Source organism: Orcinus orca, chromosome 4 (genome assembly GCF_937001465.1).
Source record: "Orcinus orca chromosome 4, mOrcOrc1.1, whole genome shotgun sequence".
In the NCBI taxonomy this organism is placed as follows: Eukaryota; Metazoa; Chordata; class Mammalia; order Artiodactyla; family Delphinidae; genus Orcinus; species Orcinus orca.
This window is the reverse complement of record NC_064562.1, coordinates 110,076,485-110,097,096: the sequence shown is the minus strand read 5'-3', so window position 1 is coordinate 110,097,096 and position 20,612 is coordinate 110,076,485. Positions and strand designations below refer to the sequence as shown.

The following is a 20,612-nucleotide window of genomic DNA, read 5'->3' as shown; positions in this document are numbered from 1 at the left end:
CCAAGCCAATACCAACATCAGGCAGATGGTGTGGGACTTGAGAGTGATTTTTTTTTTTTTTTGCCTTCTACTTTCCTGTGTTAATTTTTTTTAGTGAGCATGTATTTTTTTATATAATAGGGGAAAATAACCAAGGGCCTTTTGTAAGGTGGTTTTGGGGTTATCAGGATTACAGTTTTAGGCACCCATGGAAGTGCTAGGCTAAAGCGAATACCCTGGACAGCCTCACCGTGAGCTGCTTGATGATCTCCTCCCTCTCCTTCAGGCGGGTCTGCAGACGGCCTATGAGCTGAACGTCCTCCGGCCTCGACTCCCCCTTCCCTGGCTTCTCTCCGGAATCTTTCAGTCTGTTTGGAGCAGGCATGCAGTTAGCCACCATGCTGCAATGACTCAACCGCAAGGAGGGAGAAGAGGTGGACATGATGGGGACGCTGCTATGTTGCTTGGCCTGGCTGGCCACTCTCTGTTCACCAAACGGGAAACTGAGGCCCAGAGAGCCTGCCCAGGGCCACCCAGTGAATTGGCTGCAGAGCTCAAGGTAGAGCCCAGGACTGCAACTCCCATTCTGACACTTGTCAGTTCCCCCAGGTTCTGTAGGGCCCAGGACCCAAAGGCCTGTGTGTGCACACTGATGCCACATTCAGTGGGGCTTCAAGAACCAGCGAAGTTTGGGAGAAGAGGCCTCAGCCGGAAATGGTCCCCACCCACACCAAGGCCAGCAGGTTATGCCAGTACAGATGTGGCTCCCGCCCCACCTGCAGGCAGCCAGAGAGCATGGCATGAGCTAGTTCTACAAAGCAGCAGGGCAGCTGGTACCACCGCCCTTTCAGTGTGAAGCTGGAGAGAAATAACCTCCAGATGGTGGGCGAGAGAGGGTGAGGGCTGCCGGTGATCTACTGACTGTAGTTGATAAGAGGCCAGGGCTTTGGGGTGAGATGACTTGGGCTTTTATCCCAGCTCTGCTCTTTTCTAGCTATGTAATCTTGGGCATTTTGCCCGTGAGACTCAGTTCCTTCTTTAATATGGGTGTGAAACTGGGTGGTTGTGAGGATTCAGTGAGATCATGCATGCCCAGCACGTGCTAAGAACCCATTAGACAGTAGCTGGTAAAACATTCCACTCCAGATTCTGGATGATTTGCTTCGTATTGGAGCCAGTGGAGGACAGTTTTTAAGAGCACAAGTTAAGGGTCAGACAGGCGACGTTTAAATTTACTTAGTGCTGCTTGCCCTGATCTCCCTGTAACTAACCCCGACCTCCCAGTCTCTTCTCCTCTCAGCAGTCAGAAGTGACCCTGTTAAAAGGTATCTCAGACCATGTCAGTCATGCTCAAAGCCTTACAAGGGCTTCCCAGTGCACTCCATCCGAATACACCCAAACCCCTTCCTGCTCAGTGCAGCATCTCCTCCACCCCTCCCAGCTACCTTGCCAACCTCAGTTCCTATCATCACTCTCTCACTCATTCCACTTAAGCTTTCTGGCTGTTTGGTCTTGGGAGGCGGGCCCCAGGGCCCTTGCACTTGCTGTTCGGGCTGCTTGGAATGCTCTTTGTCCAGATGGCTCTCTCATTTCCTCTCCTCTTTCTGCTTAAATGTCACCTCCTTGCCCACCCTTGGCATTCTAGACACTGATCCTGTTTTCCTTCTAGTACCTTCAGGTACTTTCATTACCTGATATGAAGTTAAATATTTGTTTGCTTATTTCTTTGTCAGAATCCCCATCTAGAATTTGTGAGCGCTATGAGAGCACAGTCTTTGTTTTATTCCCATTGTAACTCCAGAGCCTAAAACAGTGCAAGGCACACAGTAGGCCCTTAACAAATATTTGCTGAATGAATAAATGAATGCTTGCACGAGGGGCCCTTGCTTTCTTAATCAATCCTTGGGAATAATGGTTTCCACCCTGAAGAACTGATGTGAAGATTAAATGAGATGGTGCACATTAGAAGGTGGAAATGCTCATAAAAAAGTAGCCCTGATCTTCTTCTGTGTGTGAGGGTCAAACCATGCTCATTCCTCACAGATTCCCAGTACCCTGCACAAGACAGGAATGCAGTCTCATAAAAAGACGGGTGGCCAACCATCCCAGTTTGCCTGGAACTGAGGCGCTTCTGGAACTCGGGACTTCTAGTTTTAAAACTAGGAGAGGGCTTCCCTGGTGGCACGGTGGTTGAGAGTCCGCCTGCCGATGCAGGGGATGTGGGTTTGTGCCCCGGTCCGGGAGGATCCCACATGCCGCGGAGCGGCTGGGCCCGTGAGCCATGGCCGCTGAGCCTGCGCGCCCGCCTGTGCTCCGCAGCGGGAGAGGCCACGACAGTGAGAGGCCCGCATACCGCAAACAAAAAAAAAAACTAGGAGAGTCCTGGGGACACTAGGATGAGGTCCCCCTAATAAAACGGTACATCTACTAGTCCCTTCCAACCTGGGGCCAAGTCTTCACTTACTCGGTTTCCAGGACAGCCAGCCGGGCCTGGAGCTGCGCTTGAGCGCTGCTGAAATCGGCCACCATGGCCTGCATCTCCTTCCGGTGTTCCTGGCGTAGCATCTCCACCTCCCGGGCCCGCTGGGCTTGCTGATCCTCTTCCAGCAGCCTGTGGGGCGGGGTGGAAGCACAGCTGGGCTTGTCCAGGCTCTAGGGACTGAACCTCTAGGGCACTGGAGTTTCTCCCCACTCTGCTGGGTGGCCTGCAGAATCTAAGGTCAGGACACAGTGGGAAGGAGATCCGGGGTCTCTGCGTTGTGGGGTCCAGCTTGTGGAACCTCTTCTCAGTACCTTCCACCCCAGCATTCCATGAAGGAGAAACCTGAGCACAAAGGGCAGCCTTCTGGGGGAAGGGGTGGAGGAGAGCTCAGGAGAGGAGTCCCAGAAAGCACTCCTTTCACTTGGGGGAGGTGGGTAGGCCTGGAGGCTGAGATTCTGTATCGGAATTGCCAAACGTTGTGGACTCTGAGAGCTGGGAGTCCAGCGGTCCAGGGTGGGGAGGCAGGATGGGAGAGGGATTAGGAGAACACTGTTTAGAGCCAGGCTGCCTGCGTCCCTCCGCGGCCTCCCCCATCACCTCCTAGCTGCGTGACTTTGGGCGAGCTACGCTCTGCTCAGTTTCTCCATCTGACAACAGTGGCTACCTTACAGGGTTATTGAAAGGATGAACTATGTTAATTCATGTCCAGAACAGCCCGTGGCACAAAGCGTATGTTCGACCATCAGCTATCACTTTTCTTAACCTTGGGGTGGGGCACTAAGGGATCCTCAGACCAGCCTCAGGGGGCCTGACACCTTCTGAAAGTACATGCATATTTTTGTGTGATGATATCCTTCTCCAGGAAAGGGACATCGTTTTCCTCACCTGGAGGGGGCTATAATCGGAAATGGTTAGGAGCCCCTACTCTGGTCCAGTCTCCTTATTCCAGTGTCACATGGTGAGTCTCCAACTGAATTTAAGGTGCTCCACCTTGGCCAGGTGGATTCATGGCTGTTTCTCAGATGGGCCTCAGGCCTACTTTCACGTGAACTTTACGCCAGGGACTGGAACATTCAAACTCTGGGATGAAATGGACAAATGCCTTCAAAGATACAAACTACCAAAGCTCACTCAGGAAGAAACAGATAACTTGAAAAGTCCTATATCTATTAATGAAATTAAAGTTGTAGTTATAAACTTTCCAGCCAGGGAAAAAAAGGCCATGAATTCAGGACTTGATAAAGGGCTATCCAGCCTGGACAAGGAAATCAGAGTTGCCACCACAACTTACCGAGTACCAGGGTCAGTGCTAAGCATCTTCCTATACATTTCACTGCATTCTACAACAGCCCTGAGAAGGGGTGGTGTTTTCTACTTTTTACAAGTAAGGGCAGGGTCTTGGAGAGATTCGCAGACTCGCCCAAGGTCACACAGCTAGTTAAGAGCAAACAGAACTGTCTTAACTATTCCACTGCACTGACTCCCTAAGGCTAGTTTTGAGGATACTTTTGGCATCGTTAAGTTTGATCCCATAGATTCTCTGATCTGTAGGGAAACAGGGTACCCCTCCCCCCATTTCAGGGCTAACCCTAGGCGTTTCGAGACCTATAATTCCTAGACCACTGATACTTTCCATGGGTCAAAGGAATAACATCAGTGAAGTGCTGGCGTACTTGGGAGACCTTTCTTTGGGAAGATGCCAAGGGTGCAACCCAATCTTAGATCCCAGAGGCTCGCCAAGGGGCAAAGGAGAGAAGCCCCCGACCCGCAGACCTACCTGCGCTGATCGCGGAGCTGCAGCGCCTCCTGCCGCTGCTGTTCCACCTCGGCCCGCAGCCGCCGCACTGTTTCCTGGAGCTGCGAGTTCTCCTCCCAGAGGCCGCATCCCTCGCTGGGCTCCTGCTCGGCGGCGCCCTTGCTCGTCGCGGAGCCCGCCTGGCCCGGACCGCCCCCCTCCTAGGGAGAGAGCAGCCAGAAGAGCCGTTTGCAGGAGGCGCAATGGCAGACAAGGGCCGGAGATGTGCCGCGGCAAAGACCCAGCCTGGAACCCAGATCGGGCTCCTGATTCAGGAGCTCACGTCTAGTCTCTTAAAGTTTTCTGCTTTGAGAGTTGGCCAAATGTGGGCCTCAAAAAGTCTAATAATGCTGGTGAGCCAAGAATGTGGCTTAAATTAAAACAAGCCCAACACTGCACCTGTGTGGAGTGGGGGGGGAGGGGGTCGGATGTCTCTGAGCTGCTTCTTGTTAGGACACTAATTCACTAATTACCCCCCAAAGGTCTCATTCCCAAATTCCATCATATTGGTGGTTAGGGCTTCAACATGTGAATTTGGGGCGAAACCACACAGGGCAGAGGAAGGGGAGAGTGAATGTCTGCTGAACAATAACAATCTGTCACATCACCTCACAGGATTCTGATACAGCGGGTCTGGGTACATCCCAGCCCTGTGTCTTTTGAAAAAGCTTCCCAGGTGACTCTAAGGCCACCACAGTTGTAATCCACTGCCCCGCACTTGCCCTTGCCCGTCTCTTTACCTAGGGTGCCTTCCACACCCAACCATTCCTGCCTTGGTGATGCCTTCTCAACCCCTCAGGGGAGAGGCGACAAGCTTTCTCTTCTAGGAGAGCTAGATCCTCTCCGTGTGGAGGTTATAATGAAGTGCACTGATTTGTTGAAATGCTGGTTTCCTCCACCAGACCAGCAGCTGTTCCGGGAAGGAGCCATGTCCTCTTCATCTTCCCAATCCTATAGCACCTAGCACAGCGGCTGGGATTCAGCAGGTGCCAAATGAATGCTTGCTGCGAAATGATGCTTGAATATCAATGGTTCCGACAGAAATACAAAGACTGATATCCACCATTAAATGGGGTCAGGGTTAATCCCCGATTAGTGAATGTAGCAGTTTTCAAGTCCATGCAAACATGCCTGAAGGTTTGTGCATCTGTTCCTTCCAAAGACTGGACAGCATTGCACAGGGAGCATGTGTGGCCTAGGCCCTGTACCTCTTGCTTCCAGCCCTGGGGTTTGCATAGTGTGGGATGCCCATGGGCACCACCTGGCACTCACACCTGCACGACATGAAGAGCCTGGTTAAAGTCCTGTGGGACCACCCTTGACTAGTGGGAGAGAGAAGCTGCTGGATAAGTGCATCCCCCTCTGTACTTGGCTGCGACAGCTTTGAGAATTATTTCATGGGGCTCCTCAGAAGATCCCAGTGGATGCAACACCACTTACCTGCAGTGGTGGCCACGCTGGGAATGCATCCTGACATTGCACCCCCCTTTCACTCCTGCTGCCTGGGGCTGTTACTTCTTGTGGATATACTTCTTCTCTGTGTGGGATATCACTCAGGGCCTTGCTGTTCCTCCCGGAGGGTTCAGAGCTTCCCTCCAGTGAGGTGTAGGTGAGGATTGGATGTGGATGACCAGGTACTGTCTCATCTACCCAGCCCGGGTTCTCTATCCATAGCCCTCAGGCAAGTCTGTCATTCATTGCAGAGGGCCACCAGCTGTCACCATCCCACACTCCCCCTATCTCCTTCCACAGGTCCAGGTGTCCTCCATCAACTTAGAACATTTAATGGATCATATTCTGTTTTCCCTCTGCTAGACTTCACCAGCCGAGCTGAATTCATCATGATACATCATTTGTTAATAATTCTCATTAAACACAGAAATCGTCTTCAGGTTCTCAGTACCAGCAAAATCTGGAATGAACCATCCCCATGTTCCTGCGATCTTCAGCAGGGCTGGGACACCAACTAATCGTGGCCGTCTGCACACCCTGGTGGAGACTCTGCTGTGTGCAGAGCTGTGTGCCGAGCACTGGGGGTGGGGCTGGGGGATGAGATGAAGCAGACATGGCTTGTTCTCAAAGGATGCCTAGTCCAGGCGAGGAAACAAGGGCATCCGTGAAGCGACGGGTCTCCAACAGGACAGGCAGGAGAGGCGGGTGCCAGCTGAGCTATTGCAACAGGAAGTGCTCCAGGGGGTAGAGAGGTCACGGGTGTGGAGGGGAGGCCCGTAGCATGGAGGGATCGACTGGGCACTGAAGGATCAGCTGGGCACTGGAGAGGGAGGAAGGGGTCCCAGGCAGGGGGCAGGGCATATGCAAAGGCAGTGAGGCAGGATGCAGAGCCTGCATTTAGAGCAGAGGGGGATAGGCAGCCAGTGGGTAAAGGCTTTTCAATGCCAGACTGACCATTGGGAGCTTGTTCTCATAGCAGTAGGGAGCCACTGAAGGCTTTACACAGATGCACTTTAGATGAATACCTGAAGCCGTATGTGGTGGGCTAGGGAGAGATGCCTGGGTTGTTAGGAGGTCCCTGTGCTACCCAGCAAGGTAGGAATTATGGAGGGCAAGGAGGGGGATGATGGGCCGAGTCTGACCAGAAAGTTCAAGGACAGTCAGCACTGACCTTTGGTGACAAGCTCACCTGTCCTCACAGGAACAGGGAGGTCTAGACAGGGAGTCTGTCTGGGGAGGTGTTCTGAGAAACTCTCTGCAGGTCTACAGGACGGACCCTGTCTGGCACCAACACCCTGAGATCCCACTGCATCTGCATTTAAAATAACACGCTGCACTTAAAACTTGTTTTTGCTTTCCAAAGATGGGAGCCTGCAGGCTCATCGTGTCCCCTCCAGGCCTGTGGAAAGAGAGGGTCTTTCCCCCTTCAGACAGGGGGTGACCGAGCACCCAGAGCCTCTCCCTGACACTGCTCCAAGAAGGGTGTGGCATGGGCAGGGCAGGGGTGCTGACCTCTGCAGTGCTGGCACGGTCCTCGATGTCCCCTGGACACTGGCTGATGGCCTGTCGCTTGCCCACACTGCCCGGGGCCCTCAGCTCAGCCTGCAGCGCTTCCAAGTCCTTCTGATGCTCAGAGCAGGCAGCCCGCTGCTCCGCCAGCTCCTGCCTCAGGGCCTCTGCAAAAGGAAGAGCATCGGAAAGTCAGGAGCACGGTGAGGCCAAAGTCTCTTCTGCAGGGACCACAGTCTCTGGGGTGGGCTGCAGTGGGGAGCTGCTGCAGGCGCTGGTTCGAGGTCCCCAAACTTACTTACGTATTTCAAGAGAACAGGAACAACAATACCATGTATAGAGCACTAAATGTGCTAAACCCTTGAAAACTGTTCTCAGTTAAGCCCTACTACCATCCTATCCAGTATTATCCCTCCCATTTTATGACGAGGGAACAGAGCCTCAGAGAAGCTGAGTAAGTACCCCAGAGCCACCCTGCTAATAAGCGGTAGAGTCAGGATTCAACACTTTCCATGGTTCTTCTTCCCTTGGGACCACCTGCTTCGCCATTGCTGGTTAGTTAGGACGGGTGGTGGGTCAGGGTGGGACAGCCTGGGTCCAGAGCTGAACCCCGAGGCAACACCTGGCCTCAGCACCAAGTCAGAAAACTAAGAAGAACAGGGAATTAGCAAATGACCCAGTGGCCTCTTCTGGGGGTGCGGGTCTCAAATCGGAAATGTTGATATTTGTGCCAATACTTAAGGAGACAAAACATTCACAGGTTCTACTTCTCATGGATGTAAGGTCCCAGCTGGATTGTGAAGGTGGGAGATGGCATTTCATCCCAACAGGATCATGATTAAAACCAGAATCATTCAGGAGAAATGTACATGCCCTCCTTAACTCAGGGACCAGTACAGCCAGAAACTCGAATTTCTCCTCTGAGGTTAGTAGGTGATTTCTGATAGTGTAATGCTTACCAGCATGATCAAAAGGCAAAGAAAACAATCATTTCAAAAAGAATATTCTCTGATGGAGTAGAAACTATTCAGTGAGCTATTAATTAATTAATTAATTAATTAATTTTTTGGCTGCGTTGGGTCTTTGTTGCTGTGCGCGGGCTTTCTCTGGTTGCGGCGAGTGGGGGCTACTCTTTGTTGCCGCGTGCGGGGTTTTCATTGCGGTGGCTTCTCTTGTTGCGGAGCACGGGCTCTAGGCGCGCGGGCTGCAGTAGTTGTGGCTCACGGGCCCTAGAGCGCAGGCTCAGTAGCTGTGGCACATGGGCTTAGGTGCTCCGCGGCATGTGGGATCTTCCCAGACCAGGGCTCAAACCTGTGTCCCCTGCATTGGCAGGCGGTTTCTTAACCACTGCGCCACCATGGAAGTCCGAGCTATTAAATTTTAAAGAGAAGATGATTTTCAAGTGCTAGTAAACTTGATACTTTATTTTCTATTATGGACTTCTGAGACCATATTTTAGTTATTGCAAATTACTTTTGAAACATTGTTCCAATAATCCTAGAGGCCATAAGATACCCAGTACAGGCTGTAGTACAAAGCAAGTGCTCAACATATATTTGTAAAACAAATAAATGATGTTTAGAGTGAAAATTAATGATATTGTGAAAGCGTATCAGTTGTAAAAGATTTCCCATAAGTTTACTAAGGTTCTCTGAAAAGGACAGTATTTAAACACATAGAAAATTTTAATGTATTCTGACGCTTCATACCAGTGAAGCCCGCGTTTCCTTTAGATGCTGCTAACTTTAGCATTTCCCACGCGGCCGCCTCATTCCAGGGTAGCTGCTAACTAGGAAATCTGTGGTACTCTCTCTCTCTCTCCTTCATCCGGAAACGTGCAGAGCTGACGTGCTGACATGCAGTGAACAGGGCATACTGTATAATGAAAACTCAACCAAGCAGCAGGTAGAACTTATTCACTTATGGAGGTAAAGAAAATGCTCTTCCCAGAATTCTCTTAAGGAGAGCCCTGTCTGGGATTGAAGAAATATTTTAAAAGGTCAATATGGGGCTTCCCTGGTGGTGCAGTGGTTGAGAGTCTGCCTGCCGATGCAGGGGACATGGGTTCGTGCCCCGGTCCGGGAAGATCCCACATGCCGCGGAGCGGCTGGGCCCGTGAGCCATGGCCGCTGAGCCTGCGCATCCGGAGCTCCACAATGGGAGAGGCCACAGCAGTGAGAGGCCCGCGTACCGCAAAAAAAAAAAAAAAAAAAGGTCAATATGGTCTTGCATGCTAGGCATGAAATAAGGAGGGCACTGGTCTTGCTCTTAAGAGTGAAAAAGAAGAAGAGAGTAAAAGAGAAAATGAGGGAGAGAGATGATCTACAAAAATGGAGAGAGGCCCTTAGAGTCAGCCGTGCAAAGTTGGAATATTCAACAATAATGACAGTGAACATTTACATAGCATTTACCATGTACCAGGCTCTATTCTTCCCATGTATATACTCACATAATTCTAATAACAGCCCAATGAGGTGGATACTATTATTATTCCCATTTTACAGATGAGCAACTGCATCACAGAGCAGTTAAGTAACTCGCCTGAGGTCACACAGCTAGTGAGCACTGGAGTCAGACTTCAAGCCCAGACAATTTAGCTCTGGAGATCTTTACTGCCTCTGGAAACTTCTAGAATGCTTTGTGTGACAGGTTTTTGCTGTAGAAACTGAAGAGGAGGTGAGTTTCATGCTGGGGATAATGCGGGGACAGGGAACAGCAAGGAGCCTGGGGGCCTAAGTCCCCAAATTTGCAGAAATCTTCAGAAATGAGCGTTTGAGGTTATCTCATGAAACTCTCACGAAGGCTCAGAGATCTGGCTTATGTTCAGTAATGACGATGATATTATCTGCACTCACTGGGCTCATGCTATACGCTAAGCATTTTATATTTAATATCTCATCAAATCCATACAATGCTTCTATGATGGAAGGACAAGTGTAACTCCACTTTATAGAAAAGGAAAATGAGGCTGAGGGCAACCTGTCCCACATCTCACATCTTGTTGGTGTCAGAGCCGGGAGAGTCACCCCGGCCCCTACCCCTGGGCCCCCTGCTGCCCCTGGTTTCCGCGTGTGAACCCTGCTGGGTGCACAGCCGGCTGCGTACCTAGCAACAGCGCCTGCTGAGCCTGCATCCTCTCCAGCTCTCCCTGGAGCTCCTGCTGGGCCTTCTCCTCCAAGGCCTGTAGCTCTAGCCGGTGCGCCTGGTGCTGGATCTGGAGGCTGCGGCTGGATTCCTTCTTCAAGCGCTCCTCTGTGGCCTGTGGGCAAAAGTGGGAGGAAGGAGGCATGGAAGTGGGCACAGAGGGGAGACCTGTCCCTTTTGCCTAGCTCCTCCTCTGTGCTGGGGCCCCCGCCCTGAGCACTCGCCACTCCCTGATGGAGGGCTTATCAGGCTACAGCGAATGCTCCTCTGCCCATCTGGAATGACAGTGATGGCCTGGCCATAGCAGCCATTTTGTGCTGTGTGAACCCAACCCCTGTTCACAGCTGACTGGACCAGAGTGGACACCTGTTCCAAGCTGGGCCAATCGTTGGGAATTTGGTGTTAGGAGGAAGAGAGCGGGAAAGAGACAGATAGACACTGGCTATAGGAAAAGCAAGAAAACACGTTCTCCCCTATAGGGCCCTTAGAAGGGACACAGCCCTGCCAACACCTTGATTTTAGGATTTCTGACTTCCGGCTTCCAGAACTGTCAGATAATAAATTTGTGCTGTGTTCGGCCACCAAGTTTGTGGTAATTTTGCTACAGCAGCAGTAAGAAACTAATAGTTTCTCTTTTTTTTTGGCAACAGAGAGTTCCAGTATCACATACCACTTTTCAGGTGAGGAAACTGAGGCCCATTGGGTCCCCCCAATGGGCAGAGCACCCTCCCCCTCTCCCACCACCAGATCATCCTTCCTCCAGTCAGTCGGAGGCCCTGGGACACCTCCCTTGCAGGTGGGCCAGCCCTCTGTGCTTCCTCTGCCTCCTGCAGGAGATTGAGGCCTAAAACCTGGAGGGGTAAAGCTCAGGCCAACCTAAAGGCTGGCATGACCCAGCAGCAAATAACCTGGGAATCTTGGCAGCCTGAGCCCTTATAGATTGCAAGCCAACCTGGAAAAAGATTTAAGAGAATAAAGGAAGAAAAGGAACTCACAAATTTTATAAATTTATTTATTTATTTATTTTTGGCTGCATTGGGTCTCCATTGCTGCGCGTGGGCTTTCTCTAGTTGTGGCGAGCAAGGGCTACTCTTCATTGCCGTGTGCGGACTTCTCATTGCAGCGGCTTCTCTTGTTGCAGAGCACGGGCTCTAGGCACGCGGGCTTCAGTAGTTGTGGCTCACGGGCTCAGTAGTTGTGGCTCACGGGCTCTAGAGCACAGGCTCAGTAGTTGTGGCGCATGGACCAGGGCTTGAACCTGTGTCCCCTGCATTGGCAGGCGGATTCTTAACCCCTGTGCTACCAGGGAAGTCCCAGAACTCACAAATTTTGAACACCTACTAAGTGCCAAGCAGTCCACATTGCATGATCTCATTTCTTTTTTCTTTTCTTTTTTTAAAAAGCCTATTTTATATTTTTATTGGGGCAATACATGCACATAGTATAAAGAGTCAAATAATATTTTCAAAAAAGGAAAACCAGCACCTCTTAGCCCTCTTTCTTCCTCCTTCTGCATCCTGCCCACTGGAGGCAGCCACTGGCAACTCTTTTAGTTCTTTCTTCTGATATTTACTGCCATTAACAAGATATTACCTTCCTTCTGCTTTTTTTTTTTTTTTTTTTGCGGTATGCGGGCCTCTCACTGTTGTGGCCTCTCCCGTTGCGGAGCACAGGCTCCGGATGCGCAGGCTCAGCAGCCATGGCTTATGGGCCCAGCTGCTCCGCGGCATGTGGGATCCTCCCGGACCGGAGCACGAACCCGCGTCCCCTGCATCGGCAGGCGGACTCTCAACCACTGCGCCACCAGGGAAGCCTCGCTCTATCTTGATTATTTTAGAAATTATGAATTGTCTTCCCATTATGGTGGATGAGGATTTTGGTCTCATACATTCTTCCCCTTCCATTCCTTATATACAGTTATCTTGCTTTTTTAAATACAGTGAAATATATTCAGTATTTATCCTTCTTGTGAGTAAGTACCATTTACTGCTGAGCTAAATGAACTATAATATTAAAATCTACCTTATACATAGTTTTGTTTTTCCTTGCATTAATAACTACTTCATTTTTAATTTGCTTAGTTTTCTTTGGATATTTGGCTAAGTCTTCCTACAACCTCTAAAAGCTTTGTAAAATACTTTCACTACAATCTTTCACATGGCCAAATCGGTCAGAGAAACCATCAGGTCTATTTTTCCTCGGAGGCATCTCTTCAAGAGCCCTCAGTCATCATGCTCCAGTCTAGACTGAGTTGTTCCCTCAGCCAGTGGCATAGCTGGGCTCCTAAAACCTTCCTTCTCCTGTGTTGGATTCTCTGTAGCCTAGATCCCTTTTCTTTCCTCTTTCTTGATTTGCTTCCTTGTTTTGGTGGGATATTCTTCAAGGAACTTTCTAAGGAAAAGTGTACGGAAGATGTATGGGTCCAACAGGAGACAGAAACCACACAGTAATTTAAACAAGGGAAACTGAACCTAAAGAACTATTAAGCTCTGATAGGAGAGTAACTGTAGAGATGCAAAGAGAACTCTGAAGGGTATCCTGAGGCTGAGGGAGAGCATTCAAGAAAGGGAAAGCTTGGAAGGGGGAGCCCTTCCCCAGCCTGGGATCCAGACCTTGTTGGAGAAGGTGTGGTGGCAGCTCACGGATGGAGATCACCAGGTTGCCCAGGCCAGAGTCAAGCAGGAGTAACCCTCCACAGTGCTGGTGAGCCACAGATGGGCAGGTGCCCAGAGGGCACGGGGGCACCAATGCAGGCATGAGGGCCAGAGGGAACAGTGTTTGCCTTGGGAGCGTTGCAAGAAACAAACTTCTGGGGTGCAGGCAACAGCAGCCAACAGGCAGCAGCCCAGAAAGAGTCAGGGTGTGCAGGTGTGAGGATGGAGTCTGTGGTGTCCACATCGGGAGGCCACAGGATGGTAGTCACTGGGCCTGGACCAGGGCTACGAGATCACCGTGAAGTCACTGGGGGAGTATCACCCGATGTCCTCACACACCCAGAGCTCTGTTCAACTGTGCAACAGAAGCCAGAAACAGAGCAAAAATGCAACTGCCGGAACCAGGAAGAGAAGCCGCCTTCTTCCTGCAAGGTGCCTCCAGCGCCTTCTACTGACAAAGCTTAACACTGTGCTCTCTGTAAAGGAGGAGAAATGCTTAAAGAATCCAGATCATTATTGCAAGCAGGCATCAAGAGCTGAGAGGCATAAACTGATAACAGAAGGTAAATGTCCTAATATTTCATTTGTCTGATATATTTTTATTCAATTTTCACTCTTGCTAATGGTTTTAATTGAATTTCTCAAAATTGCTTCATGATCTTCTTGCTTCCCTGTTGCTGTTGAGATGTCTGAGACATGTGGATTCAAGTACTTTGAGGCTGGTACCAATTTTCCTCGTTGGGAGCTTTTAGAATTTCTTCTGTTTCCTTGGTGTTCTGAAGTTTCAAGACAAGCCTGGGTCGGGTCTTTTTCATTTCCTTATAGGAATTTCATTCTGTTATTTCTTTGAAAATCTCCTCCCCTCCATGATCTCTTTCTGGAACTCCTATTTGCTAGATGTCAGCCTCCTGGATTGTGTTTCTACACTTCTGGTTCCTTCTCTCCCATCATCCATTTCTTTGTCTTTCTACTTTGCTGTCTGGAAGGTTTCTTCATTTTCTATATTTCAACTCATTTACTGATTTTTAAGTTTTCTGCTATCCTGTTTTTTATTTTAAAAGAACTCTTTCTTGCTCTAATTGCCCCCTCCTTTGCAAATAACATGTTGTCCTTGTTTCATGGATGCAAATCTAATCTCTTAATTCTGAGGATATCAATCCTCATTGAATTTTTTTTCTGTTCCCCGCATTAGCCATTTCCTCTGAGTTCATTCTTTTCCTCTTGATAATCTTGGATTCCCACTCTCCCATTAGAGACTTCCTCGAAAGTTGAGTAATCTTCTGCTGTCTCTTCATATTTAAGAGTGGGCACTGAAGGATAATCAGAAACTCCATCTGTACCTGGGGTGGTGCCGCAGGGGGGCATCTGTTGGATGGTGAGTTCCTCTGGGGATCTCGGTTCTAGCTGCTTGTTTTCTGGAGCTGAGCAGAGAAAGCATTGCTGGGGGTGTGACAGAGGTGACTGTAGTCCACCGAATGGTTCAGTACACAGATTTTCACCTAAACTTAGTCTCAGATGAGCCTCATCCCAGCCTCTGTGACTGGTACTTCCTAATTCAGAGTCTCTCTGGCTTAGTTTACCCAGGGATCGCTGTCCCCACCCCAATCTCTTGTCCTTAAATAAGACAGAGGTAATTGGCTGACTGTGCTGGGTAAGCTGGGAATCTGGGCTTCTAGGTGAGTCATACCCCCCACCTCACTCTTGCCTTCTGTTTCAACTGGTGCCTCCAATTCCTGGCTTCTCTGAGTTCCACTGTCAGCTTGATTCTCGTCCTTCTCTGTCTTCAGGCACTTTGGTTTGAGCCTCTCTGCTCTGCACGGTCATATACTATGTCTCCATTTGTTTCCTGTCCTCATATATTGTGGTTCAAGGGTACAGATGTCTCCCAGCTTCATCTGAACAGAATATGCTTCTGCTGTGTGTCTTTACTGGTTTTTTAGAGCATTTCCAATAGGAAAGAATTCAGAAGTCTTTATTTTGACACCTTAAAACCAGAACTCCCACGTTTTTTCATTTAATCATCTTGACATCTCAAAGAAGTGGGTCTCAATATCCCCAATTTATAGAAGGAGAAATTAAACTTGAGGCTTTAATTCAATGAGACCCTTGAGTACCTAGTTACTATGAGCTAGGAGAGGATTCGGTAATGGACAGGTGGAGATGGTTCCTGGCTTCAAGGGGCTTCCAGTTTGGTGAATTTGATCATATAAAGAGGGAATTAGCGTGTGAAGCCAGCCCGCTGTGTGAAGCCCGTGGTGACAGTGTGCTATCTGTAACAGAAGAGTAGGAGCCCATCTCCTGAGACAGCAGGGAGGGAAGGCCTTCTGAGAAAGCAGAAGGTAGAGGTGACAGGTGACAGGGGCCTGAACCTCCCTGCTGCTTACACATCGCCGAGGTCATCATTGTTTTCCAAGCCCTTCGGAAGGTCTATTTCTGCTGAGCTGGTCTTTCTCAACTCTGGGCTGCCCTCCTCTTTTCAGCTGCCAGGCTGAGCCTGACTCCTTAGCATACATCATGCATAACATTGCCCAAGTCATGAAAGAAAGTTGTTCTTACAATATCAAGATCATGGGCAGATGGGGAAAAGCAGTACCAGAAGCTCAAGGGAACTGAGTCTGAATCCTTGTCTTGCCACTTACTAGCTGTGTGACCCTGAGCAAGTTACTGAACCTCTCTGAGCCTCTTTTCTCATCCAGAAAGAGAATATGATAATAATGACCTCGTAAGATGATTGTGGGGACTGGAGATAATGTACATAAGGCACCTCATAAATCGCCGAGCAGGTGCTTGCACAGCAAGTGCTCGGTAGTAGTTAGTGGACGTCATCGTTAGCACCCTTACCTTGACTTCCTGGTTTTTGGCCTTCTCGAGCATGCGGAGCGCTTGCTGGTGGGCGGCCTCGAGCTGAGCTTTCGCCACCTGATCCTGCTGGACGCTCTCCTGGAGCTCGCGGTCGGAGAGCTGCTTGAGTGCCCGCAGGTCCTCCCTGTAGTTGCTGGTGCACTGCTCCAGAGCCTGCTGCATCTGCGAGACCTGCCCGCCAGAGCATCCGACCTCAGGCTGTGCCCCTCACCCCGCCTGGGATATTCCTTAAATATAAAAGCTTTCTGAACGTCTCCGCAGCCCAGCTGAGCCTCCTCTATCCAAGGGAACTCTGAGGGGGGTAGAAGCTGCAAGCGTAAAGAATCCGGGGACAGCCAGCTCTCCTGCGGGCTCCTCAGCTAGAGCCATGGATGCCAGGGAACAGGGAAGAAGGGCTGGAACGTATGCCACCCAAGAGAAATCAAGAGACCAGAAAACCCTCCAAAGGTCTACACAGCAGCCTCCCTTGCGTGCCCCCCCGTGCCCAAATCTCACTTTCTTACAGAAGCTTTCCCTGACAACCCTATTTGGCATTATACGCACCCTCTCATCACCAGACAGCCTCCAAATCTCCTTCATCCTGCTGGTTTTTTTTTTCCTGAAGCCCTTAACATGTTCTAATATACTATGTGCTTTGCTTATTTCCTATGTCTAGTATTTTTTGTCTGTATCCACCTCCTCTGCTAAAATACAAGCTCTGTAATGCAGGACTTTTGTCTGGTTTGTTCACTGACGATATCCAAGCACCTAGAAGAGTTCCTGGCTCCTAGCAGGCGCTCATGAGCCATAGCAGGTGTTGAATGAATAAATAAACAGAACCAAGAATCCCACCTCGCCCTGGACCTGGAATACCCTCCCCAGCTTGAACAAGAATCAGGCCCTGCATGCATTTCCAAGGTTGTCTGCAAGACTAAGGAAGAGGTAGGGTCTCACTCAGGATGAGGGTGCATCCCCACCACGGCTGTCCTACCTGGGCTTGCAATTTGGCCTTCTGGCTCTGCCACTCCTCCTGCAGACGCTGGATTTCCGGTGCCTTCTCCTTCGGCAAAGAGCCCAGCAGAGGCTGCAGGTCACCTCCCTCCTTGAGGGGCACTTTGATCCTTTGAAGATATGGAGGCCAAAATCACAAAAGATCCCAGGCTGGAAATGACATGGTCACCCTGATAGCATCTCAGCCACTCGGGCTGGGGGAAGGGAGCTCCGATGGCGGCTAGTTGAATGAGAGACATCTCACTTGGACTTTAAAAAGCCACTTGACTACAAATTCTCAGTGCTATTGCACTTGGGATACTGTCAAGATTCAGCTGGAATCACCCGGCATCTGTTTTAGTGGGTGCTTAATAAATGATGATTAATTGTCAGAATGACTGAGAGCTTAGAGTTACTTATATGGGGTCCCTGGGGGCTTCAAAAGAAGAGGTCTCTGTGGTCTAATTTCACAACTTTTCCTGCATATGGAAAAAAATAACAAAACAATGATGCTTTACTTGAATACAGTACTTTACACTTTTCAAAGCACACTCAAAACTTTTACTGGCTGTTCCCAGCTATAGACAGGAGGATTATAAATAGGCCTTTTTGTGTGTGTAGCAAGAACAAGAAAACACTGGTTTAAAGCTCCAGTAGTTTCTGTATTCTAGAAGAGATGCTGACAAATATTTTTGGAGGAGACTTTCCTGTACTCAGTTCTGGGCTTTTAAACCAGCTGAGAAATTCCAATGTGATTGGTTGCGATTGTAAAGTTAAGTATTTATCCTGTTTAACAGTGCAAAAGGATGCCACATGGTGGGCATCTCTGCCCAGATTGCTGGGACTCAATGACGTTTTGCTTCCTCTGGCAAAGACATCAGGCCAGAGGACCAGAGGTTAGGGAGTTAGGGCCCTGGACTGCGAAGAAAGGCCATGATAAGGACTCTGGCTTGGCAGAGGTGAAAAGGCCCAGCAACATGGACAGAGGGGACCCTTGAAAGGAAGGGCAGGATCCTAAGGGCAGCATAGCAAAGTGGTTAAGAGCATGGACACTAGAGCCAGATTGCCCAGGTTCAAATTCCAGCTCTACTACACTGGTTATGTGACCTTGGCTGAGCTCTTCAAATTGTCTGGGTTTCCTCTTCCATAACACGGGGTTAATAATAGTACCTTTCACACAGATTGTTATAAAGCTTAATAGAGTAAATATCTTAAAAAATGCTTAACATTATGTCTGGCACATAGTTAATAATCACATAAAAAATTAATCAAACATTTAATAAATTGAGAAGTTTTCTTTCTCTGCATCCTAATTCTCTTAGGTTATCCTCAAACTTTTGGAAGCTATGCTAAACATAACCATATTTAAGGAACAATAAAGGGGAGATACCTTGGTCTGAGCCCTGGTTAGGAGAAGCCAGAGGTGATAGACAGTGAAGCAGTCTAGAGCAAGAATGATAAGTGACACTACCAGGCTGGATGTGTGGAACAGGTAAACTTTCCCTGGGGAGGGGACCAGATTTCTCCCAGGGCTCAGTTATTATTTTAAAAAACGTTTTATTGAGGTAAAGTTTACATTACTGAAATTATGTGTACAGTTCAATGAGTTTTGACAAATACACACAACCATAAAAGCAACACCCCAATCAAAATATAGAACATTTTCATTACCCAAAAACTTCCCTGCACCCTCTTCCAGTCAATCCACCATCCACAGGCAGCCAACGCTTTGATTTCCATCACCATAGATTAGTTTTGCCTGATCTTAAGCATCACACAAACAGAATCACCTGGTACTACATAATGTCTCTGGAATTCAACCACATTGTTGCAAATGTCAGTAGTTCATACTTTTGGCTGCTGAGTAGTATTTCATTACATGAATACACCATGATTTGTGTATCCATTTTCCTACTGATAAACAACATTTCAGCTGTTTTCACTTCTGGATTATTATGAATAAAGCTGTTAGAAACATCCTTGTGCAAATATTTTTGTGGATATATGTTACCATTTCTTTTGCTTAAATACCTAGAATTGGAATTGCTGGTAGGTATATGCTTAATTTTTTAGGAAACTATCAAATGGTTTTCCAAAGTGGTTGTACCATTTCACACTCCCAGGAGCAATGCATGAGAGTTCCAATCACTCTACATCATTGCCAACATTTTGTGCTGTCAGTCTTTTAATTTTAGCCATTCTGGTAGGTGGGAAATGGTATTTCCTTTTGGTTTTAAGTTGCACTTCACTAATGACTAATGATGTTGAGTACATATTCATGTGCTTATGGGCCATTCATATATCTTTTTTATGGAAGTGTCTATTCAAACATTTTGTCCATTTAAAAAATATGCTTGTCTTTTTATTGTTGATTTATAGGTCTGTGGCTTGTCTATTCATTTTCTCACTGGCATTTTTTTAATGAGCATACATTTTAATTTTGATGAAGACCGATTTATCAATTGTTTTTGATGATTAGTATTTTCATGTCCTAAGAAATCATTTCCTACCCCAAATTTTCAAAGATATTTTCCTATGTATTATAGTTTTAACTTTATGTTTAGATCTAAGGAACATCTCAAATTAATTTTTATGCATGGGGTGAGGTAGAGGTTGAAGTTTATTTCTTCTCATATGTTTATCCAGTTCCAACACCATTCGTTGAAAAACTTTTCCTCTCCCTATTAAATTGCCTCAGCACCTTTAAGAAAAATTAATCTAACATCTTTGTGCAGGTCTATTTCCAGAACCTTCATTGTTTTTCATTGATCTATTTGTCTATCTATATACTGCTACCATATAGTCTTTATTACTCTTCATAATGTCTTCATAATGTCTTAAAATCAGGAAAGCCTGAGTCCTCCAGCTATGTTCTTCAAGATTCTTCTTTTATCTAGGTCCTTTGCTTTTCCATATCAATATTCAGAACAGCTTATTTATTCCTACAAATAGGGCTATTGGGATTTTATATGGGATTGAACTGAGTCTATAGCTCAATTCAGAGTAAATTAAGATCTTAACAACATTGAATATTTCAATCATGATCATTCTGTCTATAAATAAATATACTTTTATTCTTCCTTTCTAATTTGTAGCTCTTTTTCTTGCTTTATAGGACTGGCTAGGACCTTCATGACAATGTTAAGTAGTGAAAGCAGAATTTTTGCCTTGTTTCAAATTTTAGGAGGAACGTGTTCAACATTTCACCATTATGCATGTTTACATAGTTTATCATAGATGATCTTTTTCAGGTTGAAGAAATTCTCTTCTATTCATGGACTGAAGAGTTTTTATCACGAAAGGATGTTCAATTTTGTCGAATGTCTTTGTACGTCTATTGATATGATTCTTTTTTTAAATAATTTTTAAAAAATTATTTATTTACTTTTATTTTTGGCTGCCTTGGGTCTTTGTTGCTGTGCGTGGGCTTTTCTCTAGTTGCAGCGAGCAGGGCCTACTCTTCGTTGCGGTTCATGGGCTTCTCATTGAGTGGCTTCTCTTGTTGCAGAGCACGGGCTCTAGGCATGCGGGCTTCAGTAGTTGTGGCACTCGGGCTCAGCAGTTGTGGCTCATGGGCTCTAGAGCACAGGCTCAGTAGTTGTGGCACAAGAACTTAGTTGCTCCGTAGCATGTGGGATCTTCCTGGACCAGGACTCGAACCTGTGTCCCCTGCACTGGGAGGTGGATTCTTAACCACTGCGCCACCAGGGAAGTCCCAATGTTATTCTTTTTTCCCTTTATTTTTTAATGTGATGAATTACATGAT

General features: G+C 47.9%; 1 protein-coding gene across 1 annotated transcript in view; it reads right to left on the bottom strand.

Moving 5' to 3' along the window:
- Window positions 1–20,612, bottom strand: part of FAM184B (family with sequence similarity 184 member B) — a 121,118-nt gene that overhangs the window by 6,314 nt on the left and 94,192 nt on the right. Inside the window, exons 9-15 of the mRNA XM_004282519.3 lie at window positions 16,848–16,977; window positions 15,857–16,048; window positions 10,323–10,476; window positions 7,221–7,384; window positions 4,239–4,417; window positions 2,444–2,590; window positions 230–347 (exon numbers count right to left, since the gene is read on the bottom strand). Of these exons, the coding sequence (XP_004282567.1) occupies window positions 230–347; window positions 2,444–2,590; window positions 4,239–4,417; window positions 7,221–7,384; window positions 10,323–10,476; window positions 15,857–16,048; window positions 16,848–16,977 (1,084 nt within the window). The remainder of the gene's footprint in view (window positions 1–229; window positions 348–2,443; window positions 2,591–4,238; window positions 4,418–7,220; window positions 7,385–10,322; window positions 10,477–15,856; window positions 16,049–16,847; window positions 16,978–20,612) is intronic.